At 39.9% G+C, this 21,056-nt stretch overlaps 1 protein-coding gene across 8 annotated transcripts in view; it reads right to left on the bottom strand.

The window, feature by feature from the left end:
- NFYC (nuclear transcription factor Y subunit gamma) overlaps window positions 1-21,056 on the bottom strand; it is a 63,554-nt gene that overhangs the window by 29,539 nt on the left and 12,959 nt on the right. For 5 of the 8 annotated variants that reach the window (XM_065898284.1, XM_065898299.1, XM_065898292.1 and 2 more), the window contains exon 1: window positions 629-733. In XM_065898284.1, coding sequence (XP_065754356.1) covers window positions 629-733 — 105 coding nt within the window. Of the gene's footprint in view, window positions 1-628; window positions 742-21,056 lie in introns of those variants that run through there. The other 3 variants (XM_065898306.1, XM_065898318.1, XM_065898311.1) reach the window with 1 other exon arrangement.

Below are 21,056 nucleotides of genomic sequence, written 5' to 3'. Positions count from 1 at the left end.
CGGCCCCCAGGGAACATTTGCCAATGTCTAGCAAAATTTTTGGTTGTCACAACTGAAAGGGGAGTGCTACTGGCTGGCATCTACTGATTAAAGGCCAGAGATGCTGCTAAACACCGTACAATGCACAGAAGAGCCCCTCAAAACAAAGAATTATCTGGCCCAAAATGTCAGTAAGGCTGTTAAGTAACCCCAATCTAAGTGTATCTTTTGACACCTGGAAAGAGTGCCTGCTTACAATAGATTTGTTGTTGAATAAACTGCCCAAGTTTTCACCAGGTCCTAGAAATTTGGCAGGGCCACTAAATCAGGCTTAAGAAATGACCTACAGCTACTGGAGGAAAGTAAGCTCTGCTTTTCTGCATTCTCTAAAAGATCTGCCTCACATTAAAGTATCTCCAAGTCAAAGCATCCACTATACAACCACATGCCTAAAGAGAGCCACTAAGATATAAAAAAACCCTTGTAGTTACCTCACCTAAGGTAAATTATATTTTCATTTTCCTATCCAAAGGTCAGAAATGAACTATATTTTTAGAAATATGCTTGAGATTAAAAACACTTTAGTCTAAGTTTTGGTTATTCATCTCAAAGCTTTTACACTCTTTAAAAGTTTCTCATTCTTCCTTACCACTGTTAAATTCCGGATTTCTTCCATGACACGAGGCCAGAAGGACTGTAGGCTTTGCTGGGCATCACTGCTGCTAGCACCACCAAATCCTCCTTCTGTGGACATTTTGACAACTAAAAACAAACACATACATGAGATACATTAGAAATAATAAAGTCAGACTTTCTGTCCAGCTTATTTATAGCTTTCCTTGTGGATGTTTTCACTAATTCATTCAATTTCTCAGCCTGAGAAAGTATACAAAATTGTGCTGAAGGGGTTTTTCACACCAGCTTAAGTCTTAGCCAAAAATAAGGAGGAAAGTTTTCCCTTCTATCCAGCTCATACCGCAGAGACTAACAAGGAGCTCCAAGCAGAAAATCTAAAATTGCTAGCAATCCAAACTCAAATCCTAATGTGAATCAAGGACTTTTAATGTCTTATTTTGCGGAGGGGAAAGAAAAAAAGGCACTTGGTTGTCCTAGTCTGGTCCATAATTTTCAATGCCATTCTCTCCAATGTTTTTCAAGTTCTATGTGGCTTCTCACACTCCATGCCACAGCCTGCAGCACATACATTACGGGTCCCCAGTGATTAATACTGTACAGAAATGTAAACCCAAAGTCTTAAAAAATAAGAGCCAAGTTTATTCTTTTGTTTTAGACACTGTGGTTCCACTTCTTTGGGGCTACTGATGATTATTATTCTTTCTAATCTCAAGCTAATCTGCCTCAAAGGACACAAAAACACTAAAGTCTAGGCCAGTAATTGAGTGGATGGCACAAAGTCTCCGAACGGAAATCACTTCCCCGTTCTTTCCTTACCTGAACCATGCTGTCAGGCACAAAGCCAAACAAAGCACACCACCAACTGGAAGCTTTAAAGATGGTTGAAAAACATTGAAGAATTAAATTTAGGACAGAGAAAAGAGAGTAAGAACTTGCCGTCAGTTGCTTTGTGATGGGGGAGGGAAGATGAATAAGGATCTCCACATCAGCTATAAATACAGATAACATTGTAATGTCTTAAAAGATTTACAGGGGGGAAGTAAAAAACTCCAGATGGCTTAAATGCTTATCTGACAAAAACTTACACCCAAGAAACAGTTTAATTGAACACAAAGAGCAAGACACTTAGCGACGTCCTAAGAATTTCTATTCTGGGAAACTATCTGAAAAGGTTTGACGGGCCAGTGACAGGATGCTGGTGGACAGCTATGTAAGTCATTAAGAACTAATTCTGAAGGGCTGAAAGAAACGCACCAAAGCCAGGGGTCACATGACCAAACTGCTACTTTCCAGGCTTCATGTGGATGCGTGCTGGGCACATCGTTCTCCATCAGCAGAATGGAATGAAGGCTGATAAATCTAGGTGTAGACTGTGAGGATGTTCGATTCACTCTTAAATGTTTGCCTGGGACTGTCCTAAAGGTCTCTAATTTTTTCCCCCCCTTTTTCTTCTAAAGGAAATGATGAGAGGAAAGAAATGAAAGGAAAACAAGAGTACAATCTTCAAAGCAGATTTCACTCTGGTGTAATGACATTAGTGGCTGATGATGTAATGGGAAAAGGTTTGGAGCCAATTTCTGGTGCTGGAGGCCTACAAGCAGCTCCATACATCAACAGGAACTCTAAGTGTTAGGAAGCAATATGATCTTGGAGTTTCTGGAGGGAATTAAAGTGAAGAATGTTGAATCACGGTTGGAAATGACTAGATAAAATTTTGAGTCCTAAACAACCAAGTAAGATCCTCTCAACTCAGCTCCCATGACATTTTCACTTATCACCATATGCACATGGCCTATATACACTATTCTCTTAGATGTACTGAGAACAAAGAAACCAAGGTAATCTACAGAAATTTATTTACTTTTATTAATAGATTCCTACGAGGTACTCATGACAATGATGAGAGTGAGACTCTAACCTTTTTAAATGGGGCAAATAAAAGCTTTCTAGAAATGAAAATAATTATCAAAAAAACTTTAAAAAGAATCTAACCTTTCATTGTAGGGACCCCTGTACATGCCTGATCTTAGCAGAATCTGCCATGAAAACTGCTATGGTCAAAGGAGGAAGATGCACAATTGCCAGTGTATCTCTGTATAACTTGCTAATGATGAGTAGGTTTAGTTTGAGTGCAAAGGCCCGTGAGATTTAGAAAGTTGGTAACCAGTTTTGATTGTCCTCTGATCTCTTCCCACAAACATTACCAAGGTACACAATTCAAGAAGCATCTTTAAAACCATCTGTGCACAGTCTGCTTTTAAATCTTGAATTGCCCCAACTAAGGATGTGCTGGCGCAATCAGTTCCCAAACATCTGTGCAGTCAATAGATTATGAATGAATCTTTGGCTGGCTCAGAGCCACACTGTCAGAGTGGGGGTTGGCTACAGAACAGAAGTTAACAAATTATCTGGAACTGATAAATGTATTAAAGGTTAAGTGTTTAACTTGAGAGACCTGTCTGAATTAGAAAATCATAAATGGATAATGGCAAAAAAAATTCAAGTCAGTAATAATGTCCTTTACATTTTACTGCATCACAGAAGTTTAAAACTGGGGGGAAAAAGGCATTAAGAACCACCCAGGCCACCTCCTCTAAAAGATGCTTACAGCCCTACTTCAAGCTCTGCCCAGCTCCCTCACTCCCACCCTAAGGAGTCATTTAGCTTAAACATGAGCTCCTCCCGCTATACTTCTAAGAAACTGGCTCACTGGTAAGGCATTCTTTTCCATCCATCCATCCAGCTCTCACTGTTCTTTACTCTAAGTTGAATTTACGAACAAAGGATCATTTCAGCTTTCGATTTAGAGTTACAACTTTTATGCTTTTTCCATTGAGAAACCTCTTTTCATAAATTCCTGACTCCAAAAAAACAAAGGTACTATACTTCCATCAGGGACAGAAGATCCTCTCATGAGGAAAAAGAGAAAATGGTTTGGAGCATGTTTTCTAGCATCTCTGCCCAGAGATGATTTGTAGCTAATTATCTTAATATCTCTTGGGGGACTTCCCTGGTGGTCCAGTGATAAAGAATCCGCCTTACAATGCAGAGGATGCAGGTTCAATCCCTGGTCAGGGAACTAAGATGCCACATGCTGCGGGGCAACTAAGCCCGTGCGCCACAAATACTGAGCTCACGCACCTCAACTAGAGCCTGCGTGCAGCAAACTACAGAGCTCACGCGCCACAACTGCAGAGCCCACACACCCTGGAGCCTGCGTGCCACAACTCGAGAAGACAAAATCCGCACGCCACAATTAGAGAGAAGCCTGGGCACCAAGACGAAAGATACCGCATGCTTCAACAAAGATCCTGCGTGCTGCAACTAAGACCCGACACAGCCAAAAATAAAATAAATAATAAATAAATAATAAATAAATCTTAAAAATCTCTTGGAAGAACATAAATTGTTACTATAAATTCCTAGAAAGTGAGTATTTTTATTCAAAAGGCTTTCCCCAAAGCAGATCCAGTCTTCACATGGGGCTTTAAAAATTAGATCAAATCTCACGCAACAGATCTTATGAAAACAAGTTGGTGTTCTCAATATTTTCTGACTGTGGCAAAACTTAACATTAAAATAATAAAACCTAATCATAAACAAATTTTGCTCACCAAACACCCAACAAGTTAAAAAATATAAAGTAACCTTAGTTAATTTTATCACTTATTTTAATAATTAATACATAAATTGCAACTGAATGGATTTTGCTACAGAAGTAGCCTACTTACAACATCTACAACCCACGGCAAATATGCCAGGTTCATCTTCTAGAGTGATAAGAAAGGTTATGCATTTAAAAGTAAGAAAGAGATTTATATTCCAGGATCCTTTTTATTCCATGTTAAATTGCTATCACTATCATGAGATAAAGCTATTTATATATAGTAAGACCAAGCCACATTAGCTTAGATGACTCATGAAAAATGCATAATAGAATTTCCCAGATTTAGTTCATAATTAATATTAGATTTATTACTCATGTTCATTAATTAGATTATAAACACTTGAATAAGACTGCCTATTTAACTATTTAATAAAGACTTAAGGACCAGATGAAATATTGAATGTTTGTTGCTATAAGAAATCTCAACTCCCATTATCTCTTAATTTATCTGGTTTCAAAAACAGTTTGCTTTCCAAAACTAAAATGGGAAGAATCAAAGTCCACCAAGAAAAGGCCACTTCTGCAATGCTCAAATCAACTGCTGTCTCTCCACAAGTGTTCTCTAAATAACTCCAAGTGATCACTCCTTCCTGTAAACCTTCAGAGCCCTTAATCTGTACTTCTTCCTGCCCTCACCACATTACCTTGTATGATCATTATTTATGTATTTCTTACCATATTTCCCCTTCTGATTTATAAGCTTGTGGGTAGGACCTGAGTATGATTTATCTCTGGATTCCCTCACAGAACCTAGCTCAAAGCCTGATAAATAATTACTTCTGAATGAAGGAGCAAGAGAGTTGTTGCATATGGCCTTTCTGAGAAAAAAGAGGCCTCTTGGAAAGCCTGGCCCTGAAATAAGATTTATTGGGACTGCAAACTATCCTAGGAGTTTCAAAATAAACGAGGTTCTCTCTGGGCCTTGAAAGTATAAGTAGGACTACAATCAGAAATCCACATGACTTGCCGAAGTGAATTTAAGATAAAAGGGCATGGGACTTCCCTGGTGGTCCAGTGGTTAAGTCTCTGCGCTCCCCATGCAGGGGGCCTGGATTTGGTCCCTGGTCAGGGAACTAGATTCCGCATGCCACAACTAAGACCCGGCTCAGCCAAATAAATATATATATATTTTTTAAAAAGATAAAAGGACATGATAGGAAGGGGACACACACACACACACCACACACACACGCACACACGTCCTGGAAGTTGCAAGGCAGACTGCAAGGCTAGAAACATGGGTGCATACCATTCCCAAGCGTAAACCTTTTGAAAGTCAGAATCTTCTCAGAAAGGTGACCAGGACAGATGAGCAAAGTTTGAAAAATTAATGACAATAGTTAAGTAGGAGAAGAAGGGGCAGGGGGGAGACCTGTGTTTGGCCATTGCCAGGAGGATAAGGAGAAAATCATGGAGGAAATGGGATGATTCAATCAAATTGGGATGATTCAATCATATCACTCAGGGGTAGACAATCTGTCATTCTAATATCTGGTTACTCTTTATCATTCTTGAAGAAAGAGACCTAAGGAGTTTTCAAAATATCCCAGAAGCAGAGTGCTCCTCCTTTAAGATTCCCTTGGAAGTCTTTTAAGCTCTTTCTTTCGACCAGTTACCATTCTCACCAAATCCTCCCTTAGTAATATGCTAGACATGGAAGAGGATGTATCAAAATGACCAACCTCATAAAATACAAAGAAACATAAGGTTTTACTACAATATTCCCTAGTTTCTAAAACTCTGCACCTTTAGGTTTTGGCTCTCTATTTCTTGGCATGTACCTCACTCTCTCTACAAAAATCCTTTTCATTATAATATGCCTAAACCCACAACACAGCTCTCTGAAAACAACTAAAACCAAATAGATATTGTTGGGAGATAATACCTAAATCCCTATCATCACAACAACTATTCAAGGAAAAAGGACCACAGAAATTTCCCCTAAAATGAAGTCCAATCCTTGCCCATTGCTGCTTCCTATTAAAACACTAGAGCTGCCCCATCCCAGGCAGTCAAATTTTACCTAAAAATAATGCTCTCATTGTCAAATGCAAGCAAATATCTCTTGGCCCAGTTGTGACGGAAAAACAAATCTAAACACTGGTACCATCTTTCACCTTAATGCACCACCACCCCAATCCCAACTTGCAGCCTTTAGGCCTTTCAGGCTGAGAATGTCCCCAAACATTCCTATGTGTCTCCAACTTAACATATATCAAGCACCTCCCTATGTTCAAAGCAAATTAACTTCTTCACTTGCCTTTTTGACTTGCGTTTTGATCATGTTTTCCTGTCATTAGATGACATGCTTTTTATTTTGCCCAATTAGCGGCACTATCACCTGCATTTTATGTTCCAGTACTGCTCAGGTATTTATTAATGTTAGTTCCAGGCTTCTTTATTTGAATTGGCTAAAACTGTTGGGATGTTATATTTCAAATGGGGAATGAAAGATCAAGAAAGAATATTAATATGAATGAATAAGAAGAAAGGGGGTAAGATTTAAGCTAACTTGTGCTTGTTATTTTAGATATTCTTCCAAACTACAAAGAAAAGTGAAAACTAAATTTGAGAACTAAAATTTCTGAAACAATTCCTCCGGACTTCCCTGGTGGCTCAGTGGTTAAGAATCCACCTGACAATGCAGGGGACACGGGTTTGATCCCTAGTCCAGGAAGATCCCACATGCTGCGGAGCAACTAAGCCCGTGTGCCACAACTACTGAGCCTGCGCTCTAGAGCCCACGTGCCACAACTACTGAGCCTGCGCTCTAGAGCCCACGTGCCACAACTACTGAAGCCCACACGCCTAGAGCCCGTGCTCCACAACAAGAAGCCACCGCAACGAGAAGCCCACGCACCGCAAAGAAGCGCAGCCCCCGCTCCATGCAACTAGAGAAAGCCCGCGCGCAGCAACAATGACCCAACGCAGCCAAAAATAAATAAATAAATTTAAAACAAAACAATTCCACCAACATCAAGCTGGTTCTCATGTTTATATAGATGGACATAAGGACCATTATCAATCACAATGGCTAAAAAGCATTTCAAGCCTTAAGGAGGCATATGTTCTCCACAATAAAACCAACCTTACATTGACAATTTCAGGAGAAAAATAACAATGTTCTGGAAATAAAAAGACCTATGTTTGTGAACTGGCCTGCTGCCTACAAGCTGGTGGCCTTGGGCCAGTCACTTCACTAAGCCATTCCAGAAGCAATGTGTACCGAACACATACTCCAAAGGCCGAAGGGGTGGTCTGGTATGGAAAGCCTACATTTCACTGCTTGAAGATGTAATAAATGAATGAATACAAGGGAAGGCAGGGTGACTAGAGAGAAAAGAGAGTTCAACAGTCCTTTCTTTTCTTTTTTTAAACTTTTTGGCCGTGCCACATGGCATGCGGGATCTTAGTTCCTCAACCAGGGATTGAACCTGTGCCCCCTGCAGTGGAAGCACTTGAGTCTCAACTGCTGGACTGCCAGGGAAGTCCCTCAACAGTCTTTATTTAAGCTCATCTAAGGTTTCTACTGAAGCAAGAAAGCACTAAGCCTAGTGCCAGAAACCTTACTACTTAAATTCTAAACATAACTGGGTTCCAGATGGTCATACTTACTGGCAGGTTATTACACAGTATCCCACTACTCTAAGAATGAATAATGTAGATCCCTTGCCCCAATCCCAAACAATGCCAAGTTCAGTGTCTGAGGGTGTGTCTGTCTTAAGCTCCAAAAGGTTATGTATGAAGCCCCTTTTCAAACTGCCTACAGGAGAAATCATGCTTTCCAAAAGACTATGGGTTGGAAGTGCCTGCATACTACTCTCCCTAAAGATCTGCTCACAAAGATACATTTTCAAATTGGCAGCAGAGATACTCTTCCTTCAAAAACAAAACATGTTTCTCCTTGCTGTCTACTACAACATAATCTTTCAAACAAGGGCTAGATCATAATATAGTTATAGTGTATCTGGGAAAAAAAGGAAGGCAGAGCAACTGGTATAAGCAATGAAACTTAACAGGAAGGCGTGACCAGAACATTTAAAAACCTGTTCCTGTGGAATAGGAATGGTATGTGAACATCTTACTTCACATAGTTTCTTCCTCATGCCTTTACTGACATTCAGCTTACATGACATGTATGTCTATACACTGGCATATATGACAGCAACAAAACACTATCAGTATTTTGTATGATGGAGAAAAAAGACCAAATATTTTAGTGAAGTATTCTAAAGCAAGGGTCCACAAACTACAGCCCACAGGCCAAATCTGGCGTGCAGCCTGTTTTTGTAAATTCAGTTTTCCTGGAAGACTGCAGCCCCCATTCACTTACATTGTCTATGGCTGTTTCCACGCTACAACAGTAGAGTTGAAGTGCTAGAACAGAAACTGTATGACCCACAAGCTGAAAATATTATCTGGCCCTTTAGAAAAAAAAAAAAAAGGATCTGATAATATAATGATGGGGAAACTGAGTGTCAGAGGTTTGAAAAGCTTGCCCTAGATCACACAGCTGTTACATTGCTTCCTCACCTGTTCAACCTCCATTAGGAGTAAACTAGGCCAGCCCTCTCTACCCCACAGAAATATTTGTTAATCTCTCTGACACTCCAACCTAATGAAAGTAAATAAATTCTTGAAGGAAGAATGACAAGTACGTAACTGGGTTTTCAGACCCTGAGCCTCAAAGAGAATTCTAACATGAGCTGGAGAAAGAATAGTGCCTGTAAGTCTGAGCTAAAACGTAATCTAAAACAAAGAGCCATTTTGCTTACTGGATCCCCTCTGAGACTCAGAAACTCTAAGAACAATCTTTTGCCCAGCTTCTAGCAGGATCCTGTGTTAATGTACGCCCAGGAGAGGTGAAAAGTGTGATTCTGAAGAATGTTTCAAAGGTGCCAACTTAAAAGCTTTAGAGTTTTACCCTCAATTGATCTTCACTCAGCTCAGTGCCAAAGATATCAGTATCATTCCAATTTTACAGATAAGAAAGCCGAGGATTGGGTATCTTACGTCACCTGCTCAAGGTCACAATATAGTAAATAGTGCAGCTGGAAATACAAAAGCTCTAAAATTCTGTTCTTGATTTAGTACAGATCGTTCATTCTCACTTTTTGTTACTTTAAGGTATGTGTATATTCAAACCGTCCAGGGAGATGAGCAGTCTCGGCTTGGATCACTGACTCAAATCCTTAACCCAGAAGATCATTTTTATCCACTTGCTCACAAAATCTCTGTGGCAATCACAGAAGATGCTAATGGCACTGCTATCTCCTATCATACAAACATCCTTCTCTTATTTCTCTGTTGTCTCTCTCCTTGCTCCATCACTCTCTTTTCTGTTTTATCCTCCCTCTTGCTTGTCTCTAGGACAGTCAGTAGCACCTATGAATACTCAGCAGCAAACAGTGGGGGGCAGTAAAGTACAGGGTAAATACATAAATAAAATGTATCGGACCTGGAGGTTCTTGCTCTCTGGCTACTGACTTGTCCCGTAACTTCTTGAGGCCTCTTTCACCTCACAGGGCAGCTGCAGCACACAAATGGGAAAGACACGTTAGAAGGCCTTGAAAAATACCAAGCATCATATAAATGCCAGATGGCATATCAAAATCACTGCTCAGAGCTAGACAAGACATCTACTCCTGGCCTGAATAGTCTCAAACACAGTACCAAGCCCAAACACAAATCTCCCTCACGTATTGTAACAAGTAACCCAATTTGCTTCTTTCTCTCTCTAATTTAGACTACTTACTTTATTATTATTATTATTTTTGTGTGTGTGATACGCGGGCCTCTCACTGTTGTGGCCTCTCCCGTTGCGGAGCACAGGCTCCGGACGCGCAGGCTCAGCGGCCATGGCTCACGGGGCCCAGCCGCTCCGCGGCATGTGGGATCTTCCCAGACTGGGGCACGAACCCACATCCCCTGCATCAGCAGGCGGACTCTCAACCACTGCGCCACCAGGCAAGCCCCTTACTTTATTTTTAACACGTGTCCTAAGAGTCCTGCATCAGATGCATGGAAACAAATGCAGTAAGAAATCTTCTTCCATCTCTTTTATAAGCATAAAATAATTTTTAAAGCCCTTTAAACTATTAAATTTAGAATGAATGTACTAGTTCCAAATAAAGAATTCAAGATGGAAATGACTAGGAATGCTCTTAACTTAAATCCTTGGGGATGTCAATGATCAGTAGCCATGCAGGCTCTCCCTCTAGACAAGTCCAAAAATATAAAAATTCTTAGAACGTGTCTCCTTGTACACCTCAGACTTCTGTAAGCTGGAAGTATGTAGCTGTTCTGTCTTGCAGAAGGAAGGCAGAGTAGACCTGAAGTCTAGGCAGCATCCTACCCCATCTGGTCCCACCAACCAAGAAAAAGATTCAACAGAACACTGAGCTCTGAAGAGAGCTCTGGCTGCTTCTATCTCCATCCAAGATCTTGGAGTAAAGGGAATATGTTCTGAAAGCAGTAATTTTTGAGACTATCTCATGGACTGAAACCAAAGATTTTTGGGACTAGCACTGATAAGAAGCTTGCTCTCACAGTATGTACAACTATAAGAAATAAATATACCCAGTGACCACTAAACTTTTTTCTCCCCAAGAAACCATTCCTGGCACCCAATAAAATCTATTTCTACAATCATCATATTCACTTTCTAATATATTGAATATTATTATTATTAGGCACATTATTTTTTAAGCCTAAAATTTCCATGCTCCTATTTTCTCCCTAGCTCTTATGTAACTATCTTTGTTTCTGACACATCCTCAAGGGAAACATGCCTTGCACTAGTGGAGACAGTCAGTAGCACCTATGAATAGGACACATCTACTGAATAAACAAACACAAGCTCCTCAAGAACTACTTCAAGACCCCAAGTATCTTTGACTTTACTCTGGGTTCTTTTCTTTGAAATGTGCATACAGGGAAATCCCTTGCAAGTACCTGAGCTCAGCTGTGCAATAACCTTTGGTCGTAATACAATGGAAAAGTCAAAAAAGAGTAGGGATGGGGAGAAACCTGTTCTACTTTAGAAAATGTAGCAGAAGTGTACATAATTATCTAATCATAGACTCCACTGGAAAATGGAATATTGTGCAGGTGAGTTAATCCATCTAAATACTGGAGAATTCTCAATTAAAAACCTGGAGGGTGTTACAAGAGTGTCAGTAAGAGCCTGGCTGTATTGATTTGGCTGTATGGGTTCTGCTGATTCACAGACACACAGAATTCTGCCCTCTGCTTAAGTGTCTTTTAGCATTGATTTGAAAGTTAAAAGAAAGCAAGCAAGAAAGGGCACGAGAATAAACAAATCCTCCAAGTCAACCAAACTCTAAATCTCCCACCTCCGTGTATACAGCTGTCAGGAACAGAGAATGTAAAGATCACTTCAAAGAATGCAAAGCAACTGAGATGGTTATGCTAATCCCTTGCGTTTGTACATGCTTTTACACTTTGGAAAGTAGCTTTCTTTACATTATCTCATTTGTTTTTCACAGCAAACACAACACAGGTACTAAATATTCCCATCTGACAGATAAAGATACTTTATCCAGGTAGACTGAGGGACTTGCCTTAGGTTACAGGGCAAGTATATGCCACAGCCAGAACCACAACCCATAAGCCCTTATTCTCAGTTTTGTGCTCTTTCACGGCATGTTCTCTTCTCTCTTTCAGAACTGATAACTCAGTAGAGGACTAAGAATTTAAGAACGTGTGGATCTTCTCAGCCTGGAACATAAATCCATAAAGCCTTTTATCTTTAGTTTTCCTGATCATTCTCCTGGACAAAAGTACTCCAGGGACTTCCCTGGTGGCACAGTGGTTAAGCATCTGCCTGCCAAAGCAGGGGACACGGGTTTGATCCCTAGTCCGGCAAGATCCCACATGCCGCGGAGCAACTAAGCCCGTGCACCACAACCACAGAGCCTGTGCTCTAGAGCCTGCGAGCCACAACTGCTGAGCCCGCGTGCCACAGCTACTGAAGCCCATGTGCCTAGAGCCTATGCTCCGCAACAAGAGAAGCCACCACAGTGAGAAGCCCGTGCACCGCAAGGAAGAGCAGCCCCCGCTCACCACAACTAGAGAAAGCCAGAATGCAGCAACAAAGACCCAACGCAGCCATAGATAGATAAATAAATAAAGTACTCCAAAATGCCAAGATGTCAGATTCTTACACATTTCGAAGTGGAAAGCTTAAGTTTTTCAAGCTTGTTAAAGCTGCAGTTGCCCACAAGGACTGGGACTTGGGGATATCTGGTCACCAACCAAGAGCAGAGATAAAAAGGTCCAGTAGATCAAGTTCACTCTCTGGGGGCCTGGTGATGAGAAGTCACTCTATCTTTTCACTATAGTTCAGAGGAATAGCCTTAGCCTAGCCCCCCTTACTGGAGCTGTTTTCATAGCTGCACACTTATAGGAGGAATCATCTGGTTAAATTCTATGCAGTGTTTCAAAATTACAGCCTTTGCAACACTGTGAACATGGTGACAATGTTATTCTAATTATGCAGCCATTACTCTCAGAATCAAAATCCCTGTTCCAACTACCTTACTAGGGATAAAACTAAGATTATAAATCACAGCTAAGAAATACAAAGCAACTGATTATTTAAGAACACCATGACTCATCTAAAAACATCAATCTCTGTGGTTCAAGATAAGAACTCAAATATAAGAGGTGCCCAATATATACCACAAAGTATAGATTTGCACAGCTAAAGAACACTACAGGCTTCCCTGGTGGCACAGTGGTTAAGAATCCGCCTGTCAATGCAGGGGACACGGGTTCGAGCCCTGGTCCGGGAAGATCCCACATGCCATGGAGCAACTAAGCCTGTGTGCCACAACTACTGAGCCTATGCTCTAGAGCCCGCGAGCCACAACTACTGAGACCACGTGCCACAACCACTGAAGCCTGCACACCTAGAGCCCGCGCTCCGCAACAAGAGAAGCCACCGCAATGAGAAGCCCGCACACCGTAACGAAGAGTAGCCCCCACTCACTGCAACTAGAGAAAGCCCGCACACAGCTTTCCCAACGAAGAAAGAAGGGAGGAAGGAAGAAGAGAACACTATAGAACACCTAACACAATTCTAACCTCATATCTATTTGGAAATCCTTCAACTAGTTATCTGACCTTAGTGAATTTAGGATTAACACAAGACAATTTCCCAACATACTGGTAGTACTCATACTAGTATATAATCTATTTGCACTATGTTTCGTTCTGAAAAGAGGGTTGTGTTCACCTATCTTGTTTGACAAAAACTTTAAAAATCGTTCCATTAACTGCAAAGTACTATGTTTCATACAAACACATCACATTGCTTAACTACCTTCAAGGGTAGTTTCATGGGCATTTGGCCAATTAATTACCAGTAGAGAAATAATCATGGAGTTCAAGATATAAATAACCAAGTAAGATGGCTGGAAATTTACCACTATTTCTCTAGCGAAAAGTTTCTTATTGCCTTTATTTTAGACTGAGGATAATTACAACATACCTAGCCTAGAAATCTGCTAAATCCTACAGATGAGGCTATCCTATTCCTGGTAATTTATTGTGTGTGCTGCTCTTCAGTGTTATCATGACCATGTGGATATAAATTACTTGCTAAGTAAATGTTGCCAAATTCCTACTTGTGTATTTATGGTTGGCTTCATGCAGAATGCTGTCATTTAAGACTTTACAAAGCTAACACCAGCAAGATTAAGCCTGATGCAATTCAGGAAAAAAGAAGTCTTTGCATTGGATGGAGATGTGGGTGTATACTTAGAGCTTAAACAAGAAAGCTTGAGGTTATGCATGCACACACACAGACATAAACATATACATAACTAATCTCAAGGAGCTAATGCATAACATTTCAAGGAAATACTTGTACTTCTTCAGAAAAAGTGAAGGCCAGATCGTAGGGCAGTATTTCTAATCTTTTTCAGATCAAGGCACACACAGAAAATGTGTTAGTATTAGCTTTCTGAATATTTAACCTATGGGCTGATACTGATATCCTCGCTCAGTTTAACTTGTGACAAGATCGTGTATCACGCACGGTACTCTAAGTATTCAGAGGAAAATGTGGGGCTAGTAGCGATACCTTCACTTTGTTGTGTTTCCCTAGATAAGGGAAGATATAGATATTCTCTAGTTTTAACTAAATTAACATTCCAAAAAAGAACAAGTGACTTTTTAGAGTGAAGAATACTAACTCATATATGACAGCTGTACACTCAGATAATAGGGGTGCACAATCAAAAGAGCTTAGAGAACACTGACCTAGAGGACTCTGCCACACTCATTTCTAGATGTCTCAACTGCAGGGGCCAAACTTTTATGCGTTTCCATCATTAACAAGAAGCTTTATTCTTCTGGTCCTCTGCCCATGCTCTCCCTTGATTCTCCCATCCATTCTCCAGGTTCAGCTACGATCTTTATGAGCTTAAATTCCAAACATATGTTACCAATTCTGGTACTTCTCCAAAGTTCCAGTCCTGCTTGCTAAACATCTCCAACTGGAAAGCCACCCAGAACTCAAACTCCTTTTGTCTAAAATTGCATCTATCATCTTCTTTCCCCAAACCTGCTCCTTCTAACTTTTCTGTTTCTATCCTCCAGTTTCTCAGGCTTGAAATCTGAGTCATCCTAGACTCCGTTCAATTCTAATCAACTGCTAAACTTTGTAATAACAGTGTCCATCTCCTGACCTTTCTTCACATTGCCACTATCTCTGTTCAGGTTCTCATCACTTCCATGTAATAATAAAGATGACGGTAATAGCTAATGCTATTCATTTAGGAGTGTGTGCCAAGTATGGTTCTAAGCCTTTTACACTGCTGTCTCTTTTAACCCTCATAATAATCCTAAGGATTGTGAACCTAGTATGTGAACTCAATACATAATGTTCACTGTTTCTACTGTCCTCTACTCATTTCTACATAATGATGCTTAATACATCTTATAAAAGCACAGCTCTGATAATGCCACATCAACCTATTACCCAAAATCTCCAATGGTTTCCCATTATCAAGCGGAGACAGTTCAAATTTCTTAGCCTGGCAGTCAAGGCCCTCCAATATCTGACCCCAACTTACTTCTTCAGACTTCTTTCTTTTGCCACTCCTTCCTGTCCCTAACTCATCTCCTTATGTTCTAAGCAGACTAGACCATTTACTGCTCTCTTCAGCCCACACTACACTTTCTGAATCATGACCTTCCTCCTTCTGTTCCCCATGCCTGAAGTGCCCATGTGCCTACCTCCCTGAATCCAACACCCAGTTAACTAACTGCCTTCCTTCATTCCTAAGCCAGAAGAAAAGGTCTCCCCTCCTCTGAATTCTGTGTCCTTTGCTTGTACTTTCCATAGCAGTTTCATATACTTGATATACATCACCTGTCTCCCCTATCAGATTGTTAGATCCTGTAGTAAAATTTTATTTGTATACATTTTTAAAATCTCCACATAAATGAGACATGCATGCAGGTGAATTAGTGAAAGAACTATAAAGCGTCCAACTTTAGTATTTTCTCAATGGTAAGAACTATATAGCTTAGGTAGATAAAGGAAAAATTCATTGTGTCTGGATATTTCCAGTCAAGAGGGTCTTCTCTTTAGTTTTCTATGTAATTGAAACTATAGAGACAGACCAAAATGACAGTACCTCCAAGAAAAAAAGGATAACCAAGTGAATCAGCACTGCTGTTTGCTGTGGTTATTTTAGTCTCCTTTCTTCCTCTCAACTAAGGAACACAAGGTCACAAGCTATGTTATGCCACTTTAAAGTTAAACATTTACAAGGTTTTTTTTTCCTTTAGTTCTGTCTTTACACTGGAATTTACCTTCATTTCTTATCCTTCAACTGCCCTTTTTCACTGCAGGGTGTAGAACTGTAATTTATAGTAAATACTCTTAGAGAAAAACTTTTGGTCAATTACTGAACAGTGGAGTCTGGCTTTGGGATGCCGAGGGGAGTGACAGGAAGATAAGGGTGATAATGCAAGTAGAATCTAAGTTCTAAAGAGCCAGGCCCAACAGCGGCAGCAGAAAGAACAGAGTAAAAAGGAAACTAAGCTTCTGGAAAATGCAGGCATGAGGTGGATACCATCCAGCTGTGTCTACTATAATTTTCAGTCACAGTATACCTCAGGACTTAAATATAACATAAGTTACATAATTCAAGCTCTTGTTGTTTCAATAAGCTGTACTTTTTGTTCAAATATATGAAAATGGTAAAAAGAGAAAAATTTTTAAATTTCAAGTAGATTATGCTCTACCAGAGAATATGCAAAATAAGAACAAAAATCAAACCTACAAGTACCCAAACACACACACGTGCAGATACATAATACTACTTTGCTGGTAGTAAAGATTAAAGTTAGCATAGTTAAAATATTATTTTGGGAGTATACAGACAATGATTTCTATTTCAGTCTTGTCAAATCCTTAAAATGATCCTGGGATCTTTGTTTATTAAATACAGGTTGGCTTTAAGGACACACTCGAAGAGCAGGCCCAAACCTGTTTGGGAATTGGCTTGTTCTTGAGGTGTGTTAACAACAAGACTAACTGGCATGCAGGTGTTGTATTTGTGTGCCTTAGTTTACTTCCTTGTAATGCATGTAAGTGACCCAGCTCTCTGGGACAGCTTAGCCAGGCGGGTACAATTAGCTTCCTAGCTTATTCTCAGCTTTCTGAATAAGCAACTGGCTGAGGCAAGAGATCTTCAGATCCCAAAAGGGACAGTAAGTCTGCTGCCACAGAAGACTTTCTAACCACCAGACTCCACATGAAGACTTCTGAACCTCTTCCATGGCCCACTTTCTCTCTGTTCCTTCTGTGTTCAAAGATGTACCAAAAAGGAAGACAAATATGAAAAGTAAGAAGTAAACACAGCCTAGAGGAATAAAAGAAACATAGAATGAACTAAGCAGGAGTTGAATCTCTGACCAGCCACTAAAAAGGCCAGTCATTAAAAAGCTGAAAGACTGAGACAACTAACCTCTCTGGGCCTCAACTTCCCCACTTTACAACAAGGGAACTAGGCTAGATCCCTAAATAATTTCCGTTAGGCTAACTTAAGACTATATAAACTCTGTTTGCATATTTTATTGGGAATAGGGATAGGCAAAAATAACTTCTTTCACTAAGACGACCATGTATAAATGACTAGCTTTAAAAATGCTTTTTGGGTTACTGGAACCTCCACAAAAGTATATAGCTCCTTTAAAAGGAGACCCCCCATCTTGTTTTAGGAACAAAAAGTTCCCAGTGACCATGATTGCTGTTTTCAAACATACACATCCCTGAACTAGAATTTTACTTGCAGAGGTCAATGCCAATTTTGCCAAACCTTATTCCATCTTCTTATGATTCTTTCAATGCACAGAAAGGAGGCAGACATCAATGCTGACTGAACACGCCTGAGAGGAAATTACTGAATAGGACAGGAAATCTAATAGATCACAAAATATCCACTACCACCACCCCCCGTGGGGGTGGGGAACCCTAAAAATAGATGGCACCAGGCATGTAAAATGGGTGAGAAAGAAACCTCCATGGGTTCCCGCCATTTACCCTGGAAATGTATCTCACAATAGGTATCAACTGTGAGAAATGCATTCCCGCATTTATATTTTGATGAGACCAAGTATTTTTTTTTTAAGTCTTCATCCCAACATTTATTAGCTTACTACTACTTTGCAAGCTAAAACTACCTCCCAGTTTGAAAACTGACAGAAAAGAGATCATATGACCACAAAGCAAACAAAAAGTGGCTCCCATTTACTTTATAAATATTTGGTGCACAAACTAAAAATGTTAACCCCTGCTTGGTAAACATCTGAAAATATCACAACCTACCTGCATTATACTGCAAATCTTAGTATCCAATCAGAACAGGTTCCCAGTTTTTATTCTGGGAGGTTCCTAAAGCTAACAAGGGTTTTAAAAATATCAGTGTTCTCATTTCATCTTGTTCTAAGAGGCCCTCAATTTTTGACAGAAGGGTTAAAATTCTTCCATAGGAATGTTTGATGGTCTCAATGTCTGCATTACATAGGGTCCTGTCAGCAGAAACAGGTATATGCAGGTGAAAGTATGTGAAACCAGATTAAAAAGAGATGTACCAGGTTTAAACAAACTCTTTCGTAAACATTTTAAAAGAATGGCATTTTCTCTTTGATGTCACAGCTAACTCCATGAGCATTTAACCCCTAGTTTAGACTAGTAACAGCTAACGTTAATGCAGCACTTCACAACTTGCAAAGCACTTTGACATACATGATCTCATTTGAGACTCACCACTAAATAGAAAGGTGCTATTTTTAGGTTCCATTTTTACATGTGAGGAAGCTGACACTAAATGGCTGACTTGCCCAAGCTCACAAAGCTGATGATAGCTGAACACAGGTCTCCTGCTTTTGCTACTGCACAATGCTGCCTCAAACAATGTAATCAGAGTAAATAAACGCCCAAATCTCAGACCCCATCTAAGTCTCCCCGGCCAACACACGCACCCACCCTCCAGCCTAAGTTATAGTTAGCTGTAGGTCTTTGCTCCTTATGGAAGTAGAGTTTTCTTCATTTCTCTGGGAAACATTTATTTGGCTAAAGTGTTAAATGAGGAGATCATATTAACACCATTCAACATATACTAGGAAATATCTTAGTCACCAGGGGCTCTGCATAGGCATGCCTAGGTGCACTTTCCCAGGCAGTAGGGCAGATTCTCAGAGTCCATGACCCTAAGAAGGTTAAGAACCCAGGCTAGAGGCAGTAGCTACATATCTTTCCAAGACGCTAAATCCACAAAGTTCTTAATTTAAAGAGTTTTATCTAGGCCTCATTCTGTGAGCCATTTACCTTCGGCCTCCCCCGCTCCAGGCCTTCTCCCAGGGCCAATAGGCTCATTCAGTATCTACAACTGTTTTTTTAATCCCATTATTAAAAACTGGAGTAACTGGTAACATATAGATCAATGACTTGTAAACAATAAATTTAAAATAATTAACTGTTAAAACGTAATCTTTAACACATATGCCTTTCTCTTAGGACTTAACTTCCCAGAATGACCGTTGCCTTTTTTTTTTTTCCAGAATGACTGTTTTCTTACCATAAGCATTCCAATTTCCCAAAAGAAGTTTCACAAACATAACTACCTTGAACTCCTGAAATACCATTCTTCACTAAGAACCCTCTAAATTACATAGAAGACAAGGTAGCATGCAAGGAATTCTGAATCTGTTAGGCAGTTCACTCAACTATCATACCAAAAAGGATTTAAATTTTTTTTGCTGGGGGGAGGGAATGAAGAAGAGTGGGAGAGAATGAATACAGCCCCATTGTCTTATTGCTTGAAAACTCCTAATTTGAATCTATAACATATTCCTACTAACCACTGGACTTGAACATCAGAAGTACAGCTTCTTTTCATCTTAAATAGAGCTTTTCAGTCCAGATCTGCATAAACAAACTTTGTCCTTCAATCTTTCAACTCCTCGGCAGTTTTTCAAGGTCACTTTTGCGAGCAACGACAGAGGCCTGCATCTAGCAACTTTGACTGCTACACCACTCCAATTACAAGAGCCCAAAATCTAAACCCCTATCGATCCTCTCAGGTAAATCCTTTACTCAAGGGGAAGGCAAACCAACACCCTCCAAACTTCTCCTCTAATAGGGCCTGCTCCTCTTCCCCACCCAAAGGCTGAGTGCTGCCAGTTCACTGCTCCATACTGCTGCAGAAATGTTCCAATGACCTTCATTCCATATTTGCAAATAAAAAGAAAACAAAGAACTGCTTTTTCAAATCAAGTGTATTATAGATCTTAGTACACGGCATGGAAGATTTCACTATTCACAAGAATAGGCTGGTTACCAATTAGCCAGCAACCTACATTAGTTTCATATCCCTAGAGAGGGAAAAAAAAATACCAAGGGCAAAAGACAGGGTGCCTGTACTCTTAACTTTCCTATTCACAAACTGCAGGTAAATTAGGATTTTAAAGATTTCATATAGAAAATGAAAAGCATTTTTCTCACATCATTTAAAGGAACCAAATCAACACCTGACAAAATGTGTGAAACTGGCAGAAAAAGATCTGCTCTTGTCACTGCCAATATAGTGGAGATGTTTCTAACCAGCATTGTAAGCTAAAATGTGCATTTTAAAACAAAGATTTTTAATTAATCGGTACTTATTAGAATCTAGAAGCAGACAGGTAAATCAAAAAGTTATGGGAGAATTTCATACTGGCATGTGGGCCTTTACCATTAGAACCTGCATCAGTGCAAATCATATTTTCACACGAATTTAGAACAGCAATGGTGTTGCTTCCACCTCTGAAAACACAAATGTCAACAAAGTGCATGGAAACAGAAAAAGTCTTACAACAACTCAGCTTATCCTGTAGGATAGCTTCAGTGCACTTGAACAAAGGAAAATTATTTGGAAAACAGATAAGTTTACCGAATGCAAAGAGAAAGTGCTTTGCTTCTGTGTGCCCCTGAAAAATGATTAGCCTTTCTTCATGTACCTGCTCTACTCAATACTCAACTAGGAAAAGAAATCCTAGTTGAAGGGCATGCAAAATCTAAACAGAGCAAGGTATTCTAGGTGCACCAAAAGGTATGCATGGAATGTAAAGTGGCCATTTTCTGAAACAGTGCAACTTGTCTACACTCTCTGAAGCTAAACAGTTTCTACCATTTTAACACAAAACAAAGAATTAAACTTACCGGGAACTGCATTAATTTTACATGTAGTTATTT

This window comes from Phocoena phocoena, chromosome 1, assembly GCF_963924675.1.
Source record: "Phocoena phocoena chromosome 1, mPhoPho1.1, whole genome shotgun sequence".
Taxonomy (NCBI): Eukaryota; Metazoa; Chordata; class Mammalia; order Artiodactyla; family Phocoenidae; genus Phocoena; species Phocoena phocoena.
The sequence above is the reverse complement of the archived record's forward strand: the minus strand, read 5'-3'. Positions and strand labels throughout refer to the sequence as shown.